This window comes from Eriocheir sinensis, unplaced genomic scaffold (genome assembly GCF_024679095.1).
Source record: "Eriocheir sinensis breed Jianghai 21 unplaced genomic scaffold, ASM2467909v1 Scaffold870, whole genome shotgun sequence".
Lineage (NCBI taxonomy): Eukaryota > Metazoa > Arthropoda > Malacostraca > Decapoda > Varunidae > Eriocheir > Eriocheir sinensis.
Window position 1 is genome coordinate 131,240 of NW_026112242.1, and position 13,997 is coordinate 145,236.

General features: G+C 42.4%; 1 protein-coding gene across 1 annotated transcript in view; it reads right to left on the reverse strand.

The window, feature by feature from the left end:
- The window catches only part of LOC126994775 (uncharacterized), a 28,138-nt gene that overhangs the window by 10,911 nt on the left and 3,230 nt on the right, over positions 1–13,997 (reverse strand). The window contains exon 2 of the mRNA XM_050854049.1: positions 6,039–6,262. Within this exon, the coding sequence (XP_050710006.1) occupies positions 6,039–6,185 (147 nt within the window). The 5' untranslated portion in view covers positions 6,186–6,262. The remainder of the gene's footprint in view (positions 1–6,038; positions 6,263–13,997) is intronic.

A 13,997-nucleotide genomic window follows, 5' to 3' on the forward strand; every position in this document is an offset into this window, starting at 1 on the left:
TATTCTACCTTTTTTTATCTACGAATGTTCTATCATCTACATATTTACCACTTATTCTACCTTTTTTTTTACCTACGAATGTTCCTATCATCTACATATTTACTACTTATTCTACCTTTTTTTTATCTACGAATGTTCTATCATCTACATATTTACTACTTATTCTACCTTTTTTTTATCTACGAATGTTCCTATCATCTACATATTTACTACTTATTCTACCTTTTTTTTATCTACGAATGTTCCTATCATCTACATATTTAACTCTCGTTCTATCTTTTTTTATCTACGAATGTTCCTATCATCTATATATTTACCTCTTATTCTACCTTTTTTTTTATCTACGAATGTTCCTATCATCTACATATTTAAATCTTGTTCTATCTTTTTTTTATCTACGAATGTTCCTATCATCTACATATTTACCACTTATTCTACCTTTTTTTTATCTACGAATGTTCCTATCATCTACATATTTACCACTTATTCTACCTTTTTTTTATCTACGAATGTTCCTATCATCTACATATTTACCACTTATTCTACCTTTTTTTATCTACGAATGTTCCTATCATCTACATATTTACCACTTATTCTACCTTTTTTTATCTACGAATGTTCCTATCATCTATATATTTACCTCTTAATCTACCATTTTTATCTACGAATGTATCTAGCATCTACATATTTACTTATCAATCCACCTTTTTATCTACAAAAGTATCTATCCATCAGTATTAATCTAAAAACCTCAGGCTATACGGGAACTATAACGCTAAAGGATAAATTAATCATGAAAACGAAGCAGCGGAAGACGGCGCGGGATGATTAAAAAGAAGAGAATATTAACCGGAAGTAAAATCAATCAACCCCGACGAGAGAAGTAGAACGATAGAAAATAAATCGGAAAACAAAATAAAACCCGGAAAAATGTGGAGAGATCGGTAACGGGAGGCACAAAACGGTAGATTAAAAGGGAAATTGAATCCTGCTCTCATATTTTTCTTCTGTTATTTCTATTTCATATTTTTCAAACGAGTTCTCTAGGGTATCTTTAATTCGCGCGCGCGCGTGTGTGTGTGTGTGTGTGTGTGTGTGTGTGTGTGTGTGTGTGTGTGTGTGTGTGTGTGTGTGTGTGTGTGTGTGTGTTTATAGGCCTAAACCGTACACGCTCTCTCATTAGGCATACCCAGTGGCGTACATATATTAATGAGCAAATGAGGGTGGACTACAGCAATAAAAGACTAAATTCCAACCAACTCCGTAAACAATAACATTTCATTTTTTAACCAATTTTTCGCCTTCGTTAGACTGAACATATATTCTTTCTCATTATTTTTTTTATTGGCCAATCTGCGCCATACTATTACTAACAGATAAAATTCATAAGTCTAATATGCACTATGATATCACTGACAGATAAAAGTGGTAGGAGAGCTGATCGTAGGGAACGTAGGGAATGTTGAGATCGTAGGAAACGGAGTCTGGCCGAATTACATTGTTGAAAGTGATGACGCAGGGATTGCCTACAAAGGTAGGACTTGTAATATGGTATAATAAGGGAGAGATTCTGATAAGGAAGAAAAACTTGTTGGAAGTGACAGCTTATATGAAACGGGAGTTTGTAATGTAGCCAATGAAAGGGGTGCCTGAAATATGACCTTGAGAGTGAGTCTGTAATATAGTCCAGAGAGGGAGGGAAGTGAAAGCTTGTAATATCGCCTCGGTAGGGAAAACTTGTAATATGGTCTAGGAGGAGAGTCGTAATATAGTCTAAGGGGGGAGGCAGTGGCTGAGTGGTTAGCGTGACGGCGCCGCGTCCAGGACGACGTGGGTTCGTGCCTAGCCCAGTGCCACAAGCTGGGATTTTTCAGTCACCGTCGAGTGGCCTAAGACTACCACATGCTGTCGCAAAGACCACAAATCAACGCGGACTCTAGATTCTCCCTCTAAAAGAAATGGTCATTGACGAGCTCCGGGGGGGCAGCATGAGCCAAGCAAGATGGCGCTACTATGAACACTTGCCACCACCACAACGGGCTGGGGGCCGACCATCAGGCCCCATCAAAAAAGCCTACTGGCCCCGTAGACGGAAACGGGAGGGAGAAATTGTAATATGGTCTAAGAAAGGAAAACTTCCAGTATGGCCTGATAATTGAGAGATAATTAAATAATAAGAAAGGAAAGAACTTGCAATATAACCGAAAAGAGGGCGATCTTGTAAAATGGGCTCGGAAGGGAGATATGACAAGAGTTTGGAATGAAGAGTTTGTGATAGGGGCGCAAATCTATCGAATCCCAATGCAATATATTTAGCTTAACTCCTTATACCTAACCTCATGAAGGGAGTCGATCGCTCAAGGAAGGAAAGTGAAAAGATGTAACTGAAGAGTAAGAGGAGGGGGGCTGTGCATCTGAATCCCCCCCCCCCCCCCGACCCTCGCGATATAAGCTTCTGAGCATATCACAGATACCAATCCCATTCATCAGAGTGCTGAATCATATTGCTAAAATTATCTTTTCAACGTGTCCCCACCATGATAGGTATTGATTGAATGTTCAGGTATCTCTCTCTCTCTCTCTCTTTTACTATGTACATTTTCTCTAATGGAAGATGAAACAAAATTACTAACAAGTTATCCTACAAAACAAGCAATTTTTTACATCGCACAATATTTTGCTACGGTAATTTAGGGTACTGTACCTTGTACTTAAACTTTTGTAATTGATAGAAAACTGATATATTGCCGAAACACTAAAAACAATACGCCGTGGGTAAAGTTAATATATTGACGGAAAAATAAAGGACAAGACGAAAGGAAAAATATAAGGACAGGACAGAAAAGAGGAAAGGAAAGAAGACAAAGACAAGAAAGAAAAATGAAGGATAGGGAAGATAGAGAGAAAAGGAAAGGACGGGAAAGTTGAGAGAAGGAGACGGAAGGTAAGGAAGTGGGAGGAAAGGAAAGGAACGGATAAAAAAAAAGAAAGTTAAAAAGTAGGAATGAAAAGGAAAGGGAAGTATGGAGTATGCATCTCACGTATGGGGGGGGGGGGCCTCCACTCACACAGCTCTTCTGGACAGAGTGGAGTCTAAGGCTCTTCGTCTCATCAGCTCTCCTCCTCCTACTGATAGTCTTTTACCTCTTAAATTCCGTCGCGATGTTGCCTCTCTTTCTATCTTCTATCGATATTTCCACGCTGACTGCTCTTCTGAACTTGCTAACTGCATGCCTCCCCCCCTCCCGCGGCCCCGCTGCACACGACTTTCTACTCATGCTCATCCCTATACTATCCAAACCCCTTATGCAAGAGTTCACCAGCATCTTCACTCTTTCATCCCTCACGCTGGTAAACTATGGAACAATCTTCATTCATCTGTATTTCCTCCTGCCTACGACTTGAACTCTTTCAAGAGAAGGGTATCAGGACACCTCTCCTCCCGAAATTGACCTCTCTTTCGGCCACCTCTTTTGATTCTTTTATAGGAGCAGCGAGCAGCGGGCGTTTTTTTATTATTGTTTCCTTTTTTTGTGCCCTTGAGCTGTCTCCTTTGTTGTAAAACAAAAAAAGGAGAGAAAAGGAAAGAAGATGGGTGAAGATAGGGAAAGGAAAGAATACGAAAGGAAATTAAGGGAAAGGAAAGAAAAATTAAAAGAAAATGAACGGAGAAGACGGGAAAGAAAAGTATAAAAAAATAAAAGGGAAGGAAAGGGAAATAAAGGAAAGGAGGAAAGAAAAACTGTGAATGTAAGAGAAAGGAAAAGACAGAAAAGGTAAGAAGAGCAAAGAAAGGAAAGGAAAGGAAAGAAAATAAGAGCAGGTAAAAAAGAAAGCAAGGAAAAGAAAAAAACGAAAGGAAAAGAGAGAAAAGGATATTAAGGGAAGAAAAGCCATCAAAAGGAAAGGATAAGAAAAAGTAAAAAATAGAAAAAAAGGAAAGGAAAAGTATAGAAAACGAATAACTTCAAAAACGGCGTTGCTATGGTGACAGTGAGATATGGAGGGAGCCACACACACACAGACAGACAGACGCAGACAGACAGATAGAAAGACAGGCAGACAGATTACCAAAACCCATATTCGTGTTCATCCAGAGTAGAAACCTTGCCTCTGAATATTTCACGCACCTCACTTCAGTCTCTCCCATTTTCTTATCTCGATATTCCTACCTCCCATCTACTCATATGTTCGTCTGTCTGTCTGTTCGTTTATCTGCCTATCTATCTATCTGTCTGTCTGTCTGTCTGTCTATCTATCTATCAGTATATGTCATTATATCCATCACTCAGTTATTTTATCTATCAATCTGTTTATATATCTATCAATCTATTCATTTATTGAGCTATTTGCCTTTCCATCAATCAATAAGTCTACCTACCTGCCTTTCCTTCTATCTTCTAACAATATTTTCATGCTGAGTTTGTTAAGTGAATGTCATCCACTCCGCTGCACATGATATTTATACACTAATCCCAATGCTGTCCAAACCCTTTATGCAAGAGTTAATCAACATCTCCGTTATTTCATCCTTTTCACTGGTAAACTTTCGAACAGCCTTCCCTCGTATGCATACCGTCCTGCCTCCGACTTAAACACCTACTAGAGAGGAGTATCAAGACACCTCTTCATTCGATCTTCAGTTTTGAATTAGGAAGTTTTCTACTTTATATTTTGGGGAGCAGCAACATAGGGGACTTTTTTTCTAGTTTTATTTTTCCTTGCGCTGGTGTCCTTGGTGCAAAAAATCTATATCCTTACCTACAAATTTTCTTTCTTTATAATACAATTTCCCCCTACCAGTCTACCTGCCATATCTGTATCTATAAATCAATGTCGATCACTTTCACTGTCTGTCTGTCTGTCTGTCTGTCTGTCTGTCTGTCCTCGCAATCTCGATCATATTACTTTCCTTTCGAACGTAAAAAGGGCCCTCAAGGGGTCTGAATCACCGAGTATTCGTTCCTTTTCCATATTAGAATCTGTGTGGGCTGAATGCGTTGGTGGAGCTGGCGGGAGGATGGTGGTAGTGGTGGTGGTGGTGGTGGAAGGCGATATTCGTGGAGGAGGAGGGAGGATGGTGATGGTGATAATGAGAGAGAGAGAGAGAGAGAGAGAGTGTTTTATTTAGAGAGAGAGAGAGAGAGAGAGAGAGAGAGAGAGAGAGAGAGAGAGAGAGAGAGAGAGAGAGAGAGAGAGAGAGAGAGAGAGAGAGAGAGAGAGAGAGAGAGAGAGAGAGAGAGAAGATGAAAGATGGATAGCCTAAAACGCAGAGGTATATAATTTCTCTTATTAATGCTTTTTTATTGCTATCTATCTATCTATCTATCTATCTATCTATCTATCAATCCTCCTCGTCCTCCCCGTCCCCCTCCGTTCACATGAACATAAGAACATAAGAACGTAGGAGCCTGCAAGAGGCCGGTAGGCCTGTACAAGGCAGCTCCTTTGAACCCAAGCTCCCGTGAATCTAACCCCACCTAATATCGCTGTCCATGAATTTATCTAATATATTTTTGAATGTGACAATTGTATTGGCACTCACCACGTGACTGCTAAGCCTATTCCACTCATCCACCACTCTGTTAGTAAACCAACTTATGCCTATGTCCCTGTTGAGTCTGAATTTATCCAGTTTAAACCCATTACTACGTGTCCTACCCGGTTGTTACCAACAAAACCTTATGAATATCTCCCTTATTAAAGCCCTTCATCCATTTATAAACCTTGATCATGTCTCCACGCACCCTTCGCCTTTCTAGAAAATGCAAGTTTAACTGTTTGAGTCTTTCCTCGTATGGCAAGTTTCTTAACCCCTGAATCATCTTAGTCATCCTCCTCTGCACCGATTCTAACATTTTGATATCCATTCTATGGTAAGGTGACCAGAACTGAACCGCATAATCAAGATGAGGTCTAACTAATGCTAAATATAGTTTGAGGAAGACTTCGGCGCTTCTGTTGCTTACGCTCCTTGAAATAAATCCCAGTACCTTGTTTGCTCGATATCTAGCTTTCACCGTTCACCGTTCACTCACCTTTCCCACCACGTAGTCCACCCCGTACACCTTCACGCTGTTCACTACCGTCGAGTACGTAGGGGTGGCGGCGGAGCACAGTCCCCCCGCCGCGCCCCCTGGTGGGATGGCCCGTGTGACCGTCAGCTGGTGGTCGGTGGCGTTCATCTGTAGGCGCTCCTCAGTGGGACCAGAGGTGAGGTCATGTGGGGTCACGCCGTCATCCAGGTACAGTGACCCCGCGGCTGTGAAAGGAGTGGAAGGAGGGCTGGGTGGATTAAATGTGCCGCTGGGTGGAATGAATATGCCGGTGAAGTGGAATACATGTGTTGGTGGGTGAATTACTTGTGCTAGTGGAGTGGAATGAATTCGGAAGGAAGGAAGTGACTTGGTGGGTGGATTGAATGTGCTGGTGAAGTGGAATGGCTTGAACGGGAAAGGAACTACATGTGCAGGAAAAGTGGAATGATTTCGAAAGGGAAGAAGTGAATCGATGGGTAAATTATATGTGCTAGTGGAGTGGAATGACCTGGGAACGGAAGGAACTACATGGGCTAAAGGAGTGGAATGAGCTCGGAAGGGAGGAAGGGACTTGGATGGGTGGATTGCATATGCTGATGGATTAGAATGACTTGGGAAAAAAAAAAAAGGAATGAGTTGGTGGGTGGAATGAACGGGCTAGTTAAGTGGAATGACTTGGCAAAGGAAGGAAGGAGTGAACTAGTAGGTGGAGCGGCTGTTATTTCGGGTGGAATGACACAGACACAGGAGAAGGATTGTGTGGGTGGGGGGGAGGGGGGGTACGTAGGTGTGTGGGGGGGGAGGGGGGGGGATACTGAAAAAAAAATGCTTGGAAACTGGAAATGGTCGGTGGCATGACTCAAGGGAAAAAAATGGTGTGTGAGAAATGTAAAATGAGGAATGTTTAGAAAGGAATGACGAAGCAAAGCAAACCGACGCGTGTATTTTTAATTAAGGGAGCTCTGAATGTGACGATTAGCAACGAAATAAGTATTCAAAAAGAGCGTGAATGAGCGGTGATTGAGCAATAGATAAGGGGAGGAGGAGGAGGAGGAGGAGGAGGAGGAGGAGGAGGAGGAGGAGGAGGAGAAGGAGGAGGAGGAGGAGGAGGAGGAGGAAGAGGAAGAGGAGGAGGAGAGGAGGAGGAGGAGGAGAAAATAATGAGAAAGAAGAAAAAGAAGAAAAAGAAAAAGAAAAAAAATAAAGAAATGAAAAAGAAGACGAAGAAGAAGACGAAGAAGAAAATAATGAGAAAGAAGAAAAAGAAGAAAAAGAAGAAGAAAAAAAAAGGAAAAGAAAAAGAAGAAGAGACAACAACAACAACAATAACATCTACCACTACTACTACTTCTACTGCAACAAAAACGCCATCAACATCAAGAGAAGGACGAGAAGGAGGAGGAAGAGGAAGAGGCAGAAGAAGAGTTTTGATTACAAAAGTCTGATTGAATGGGGAAAGGCAGATGACTGGATGAGTATTTGAGGTGAATATAGGCTAACGATTAAGATGAATGGTGGGTGAGTGAACCGGGAAACACACACACACACACACACACACACACACACACACACACACACACACACACACACACACATACAAATACAGACAGACAGATGAAACAGAGATACAGGTGGTTGTTAAAAATATATAAATTTAGACATGAATGCATTTGGAGTGAGTAAGTGGGTGAGTGGGTGAGTGAGTGGGTGAGTGAGTGAGTGAGTGAAGAAGTGAGATTCCACATACAGGCAGCGCCACCCTCAGCCACCCACAGAAGTGTCAAAGTGTCTTGGTCAATGCTACCTCCCTTGACTTTGCTTAATAGTGTATGCCCTTGTGTAATTTCGTATCAAATGTTTGTTAAAAGTGAGCTACCACTTGATTTTGTGGGAATTTTTTTGTAACTGTTAATTACTGTCGGAAAAATGACCAAATCCAAGATGGCCGCCATAAAATTATAATATATACTTTTTGCCATAATCACTGGAACCAGAGCAGATAAAAACATATTTAAAAGGTTGTTTTATATGTTCTTTTACATGAGGAATCTGTTTTTGCCATCTAGAGATCAAAATTATTAGATGAAATTTAGATGGAATCCATATATATACGAAAAAACAATTGTGGTTGAATAGTTTTTTGTACTATAGACCGTACTGTATGTCCAGCACTAGATGCATTGCATTTTGCTATTTAATTTTGTTACTGAAACTAATGTTATGTATTAATGTTTTTTCTATCTTCGTAAGAACCCTGAAGGACCATGAAGTAGAGGAGCCATTTTGAAGACCCATAGTGAATAGCTCAAAAAACATTAATCACACTATGGAAGATCCTCCACCAAAAAAGAGGTCTAAAACAGATTTTGGACTTTGCTTCATATGCCAAACAAAAGGGTCATGGGACTACGAAAACTATATTAAAAACCCATCAATCCAAGCCACTGGCAAACTGATCACAACATCCAGTGAACGTTGTATGTATGGTGAGTCTGAATTTGAGTCTCTAAACAGTCGACTACATGGCGCCTCAGCCAATGAACTGTTAAAAAATGGTATTTGTGCAAGAGCTAGATTTGATAAACGATCAAGTTCAGGAGATGCTATAACTGTACGTAAGAAGAAGAGATGACGACCTTCTGCCTGTGATTCAGCAATGGCTACATGTAGTACAGCTTCCCAGAGGAATGCCCGAGAACATTTCTACCAAAAACACAAATGTGTAATCTGCCAAGAAGATACAGAGAGTAAGCTTCACGATGTATCATCTAAAAATATGGGGACTCAGTTAAAAGACATTGGTCTAGAAACAAGTAATGAAATACTACGTTTCAGGTTAAGCAATCTTGTGTGCTCGTCTTATCCATTACAAGCAGTTGCTGAGGATATGAAATATCATTTGCCATGTCTAGTTAAGGCTAAGAGAGCTATTCAGAAAGCTAAGCAACCAAAAACAGGTACTGTTATATTTGGTCAGCTCTTATCAGACCTTCAGATCCTTGACATGGCTGAAACTGAGCTAAATAATGACAGTAAGGATGTCGTATTGAATATGAATGATGTTCACCAAATGTACATCCAGGTGCTTGAGGAGAATGAGCACCCAGTACCAGAAAATCCGCGATACAAGCCATATCTTAAACAACTGATCCTAGATAATATAAAAAATGTTCTTTTCAGCAGACCTCCAGATAAAACTAAACCTGAGCAGATTCTTTCAACCAGAAGTAAAGATCGCCTGATAGCTAGAGCAGTAAATGAAGATGATCTAAAGTCGGATCTGAAAGTGCTTTTGAAAGCAGCCAAGATAATGAGAAAGGATATTGCAACCTCCTGTCAATGGAAGTTTCATGGAACATTTGCTGATTATGAACCACCTACATCGCTCAATACCTTTTGTAAGTATGTTGTTCATGGTATAGGAAGAAGCATATCTACAGTCAGAGCTAAATATGTCGATAAAAGTGCAGGTGTACTGGCACAACACTTTGTGGGGGCTTGCAGATCTAATAGCCAGGTGTCATTCAAAACCAAGAATAATGATGGAGCTTTTAGACAACACTCAGAAACTCCACTCAGTGTTGGCATAGCACTCGACATACACAAAAGGACAAGATCCAAGGCCCTGGTAGAGGAACTTGGAGGGCTAGAACTAGCGATCTCATATAAAAAGATCACAGAAATAGAAACCAGCATAGCAAATGCTGTCTTGGAAAAGATGAACTCCTTGGGAGGAGTATGCCTACCACCATGGCTGGTGAAGAACAAATTTGTTTGGTTTGCAATGGACAACATTGAGTTTTTGGAATCTACCTCTTGTGGTATGGACACGCTCCATGGTACAGCAATAGCATTATATCAGTCTGTGGCAACTGATGAATCACCAATGACGACACAAATAGATACTGACCGCTCAGGAAAGTCCCAAACCTTAGATGGTCTTGTTCCTTTGAAAACGTTCACATGTAGAAAACCAGAGCCTACAAAACACAAGCGAGAATGCAAACTGAGCACAGAAAGTCCAATGACAAACCTTAATAGGAAAAAAAGAGCTAGCATGGGTAATTGGGTGCTTGGATTTCAATGAAAAAGATGGAATAGGAATCAAAGTCAGTGCTGCAGGGACATGGGGAGCTTTCAATTCTTTGTTGTCCTCTTCCAATGTCAAGACTAATGTAGCGCTGGTGCCACCTTTGCTCCGCTCACCACCAACAGTATATGATACTCTCTACACTGGTCTCATACGAGCACATGATATAAAAACACATGTTATGGGAGATGGGTCAATTACTGTAATGACCCTTGATTTGCAGTTGCATGATATGGCAATGAAGCTTTGAGTAGAGAGAGAAGACGTCAGGAAACAGTTCCTTTTTCGGCCGGGTGAACTTCATGCTGTGTTCTGGGCATTAACTGCATTGGGGAAATATATAGAAGGCAGTGGAATTGGCCGGGCCTGGGTGGAGGCTGGACTGTATTCACGCGTCTAAGCATCATTATATTCATTATATTCCAGTAATGTTTGAATCCTCCAGCCCCTGCCGCTGTGATGAACTTGGTAAAGTGTGGATGTAAACGTGGATGCAAGGGGAAATGTAGTTATTTGAATAATAATATTCCATGCACAGAAATGTGTGGCTGTGTAAACTTCAGCTGCAACAACCAAACTTGCTCGTGTGATCTAAATGTAGTAACGGAAGACTTGGATGAGGAGAGATGAGTTTGAGAAAATGTGTATATACAAGATCTACCTATAAGAAACATAGATGAGGATGGATGAATTGATGATGAAAATGCTCAAATATGTATTAATTTATGATATATACCGTTTGTTTATTAAGATTTAATGTTATAAGGACATACTTTGCTGTTTTTCTTTGTTCCACTACGTACATGGTAAATTGCTACATTTTTTTAAAAACGATTTATGGCTGCCATTTTATTTTCATTAAATTCTATTGATCTATAGATGTCAAAATCAGATTTCTAAGGTGTTAAAAGGTATATAAAGACTTCTCATTTATGTTTTCATCTTACCTGGTTGCAAAAATAAGGAATGAATGAGATATTTCTTGACTTCCATGGCGACCATCTTGGATTTCGTCAATTTACCCACTGAGAGAGTTGAAAAAAATCCCACCCTATTTTTTCTTAATCATAATCATTATATAAAGCAAAATCAAATGGTAAATCACTTTTAACAAACATTTGACACGAAACCTAACTCTCCTACATAAGGCCCTACACTATAATGCCCAATCAGTGACGGCCTTATGTTGACAGGAAGTCACGCATCCTAACATCCACTCGTAAAAAAAAAAAAAATACATTGTCACACCTGTCACTAGCACGCATCGCATCACACGCTATCATTGGTCGGTATCGTCTGGTTATGGTTCAGGAGGCAATCACTCCCTTACTTCAGCTCCGTCACTGTCTCTTTAACGGGGTTACTATTGTATTACGACATGCTAATCTCCTAGCCGGATATAGGATACTCTTTAGCGGCGACACGTTGTTGGTAATTATGCAAAGGTGGGGTTCTGTTAGTGTACAAATTGTTCCTAACTAATGGACCGGCGAAAGGTTACTATTATCGAGGGTTCGGATGCTCTGCTATGTTGCGATGACGGCGTTTGTTTGCTTGTGTCAGTCCTAACCATGTGTGCCATCATATAACAGTCAAGGGCCCTGTATACTCACCCCTTAATTAGGATGTGAAGGTGCATATGTCATTTTGAACTGGCGCACGCAAGCAAACAATAACCGTAATTAATGTGCACGTGCCAGCATTATTAGCCAACAGGTTTGTTTGATTTTTTTTCTCTGGCTGCTGAGTCACTAATTTAGCGGCGATGGGTAACCCTGCCCGGCTAGGTTACATTATTCAGGAAGGGTCACCTACGTTACCCATGTCTGTGCTTCCCCGAGGGTGTTTTTTTTTAATTTTATCAAGGGTATAGTGGGAAGAGGAAGTGGGTTAGTGGTGACGGTACAGGTGGGGGAGAAGGAAAGACAGTAGGAGTGTACAGTTGTATGGTGTAGGTTCGTTAATTGTTCTGATGTAGTTATTGTTTATCAGGCACCCATTTGTATACCCCCGGTGGTTGTTGGGGATGAAGTGCCCCCGTTGTTAGGGAGGGACGCGCTAGAACCCAACAACGGCAATCGAGTGCACGGATACGGAACAAAACATATTAAGAGGGGGAGGGGGAACGGAGAGCGAGAAATCAAATGAATGGGAGAAAGAGTATAAAAGTGTGCGAGTGGCTGAGTGAGTGAGTGAGTGAGTGGGTGGGTGAGTGAGTGAGTGTGTGGGTGGGTGAGTGAGTGAGTGAGTGAGTGGGTGAATGAGTGGGTGAGTGAGTGAGTGAGTGTGTGGGTGAGTGAGTGAGTGTGTGGGTGAGTGAGTGAGTGAGTGAGTGAGTGAGTGAGTGAGTGAGTGAGTGGGTGAGTGAGTGAGGGTGGAGGGTGGTGGAGGTGGAGGGAGTGAGGAGTGAGTGGGTGGTGAGTGAGGTGAGTGAGTGAGGAGTGAGGTGGTGAATGAGGGGTGAGGAGGGAGGGTGAGGGTGAGTGGAGGGGTGAGTGAGTGGTGAGTGGAGTGGGGTGAGTGGTGGTGGAGGAGGAGTGGAGTGAGTGGGTGGGAGTGAGTGGGTGAGGAGTGGTGAGTGAGTGAGTGGGTGAGGGAGGAGGAGGAGTGAGGGTGAGTGAGATTGGGTGAGGAGGAGGAGGAGGAGTGAGTGAGTGGAGGGAGGAGGAGGAGTGAGGAGGAGTGAGTGGTGAGTGAGGAGGAGTGAGGAATGAAAGGTGAGGTGAGGGTGAGTGTGTGGGGTGAGGTGGGTGAGTGGTGGTGAGTGGAGTGAGTGAAGAGGAGGAATGAGTGGGTGAGTGAGTGAGTGAGTGAGTGGGTGAGTGAGTGAGTGAGTGTGTGAGTGAGTGAGTGAGTGAGTGAGTGAGTGAGTGAGAGTGTTTGGGTGAGTGAGTGAGTGAGTGGGTGAGTGAGTGAGTGAGTGAGTGAGTGGGTGAGTGAGTGAGTGAGTGAGTGAGTGAGTGAGTGAATGAGTGGGTGAGTGAGTGGGTGAGTGAATGAATGAATGAATGAGTGAATGAGTGGAAGGGGATGTGAGGGAGTGAATGATTTTGTCAACAGGAGTGAATGGGTGAGTGAAATAATGAATGAGTGAGTGAGTGAGTGAGTGAGTGAGTGATGAAACAAAACCATGGTCGAATGAAAAAGTGCAGTTCGGAAAAAAAGATAGGAAAAAGGTTCAGAATACATTTGAAAAGAGAGAGAGAGAGAGAGAGAGAGAGAGAGAGAGAGAGAGAGAGAGAGAGAGAGAGAGAGAGAGAGAGAGAGAGAGAGAGAGAGAGAGAGAGAGAGAGAGAGAGAGAGAGAGAGAGAGAGAGAGAGAGAGAGAGAGAGAGAGAGAGAGAGTGTGTGTGTGTGTGTGTCCCTGCCAGTGGAGGCATCAGTGCCACAGGGCTCAATGTTGGGGGCACTTCTGTGGAACGTATACGTGGACGACCTTCTCCGGCAGCTGCCAGCAGTCTCAGCTTATGCTGATGATTGCACTCTCTCCTGCCCCGACAAGTCAGTGGGCGAGCTGCTGACGAGATGAATCAGCAGGTGAGGCTGCTATAGGAGTGGGGTGCCCGCTGGCAGGTGACCCAGACCCAGAGAAGACCCAGGCAATTGTGGTTTCTCGATCCCCCACTGCGGGGCCAGCAGTGGAGGGGAAGTTACGCTTTGGTGGCATCCCTCTCCCACTCCAGGATCCGTCAAGATTCTGGGAGTGGAAGTGGATCGAGGGTTACGGTTTGACAGCCACATCAAACATATTGCCCAAAAGGCCTCCCACAGAGTCTCCTGCCTGCGAAGGGTAGCCAGCTTCCTCGACAGAAAAAGGAGGCTGTTGCTCTACAAGGCCTAGATACGGCCTTACTTAAAGTATGCTAACC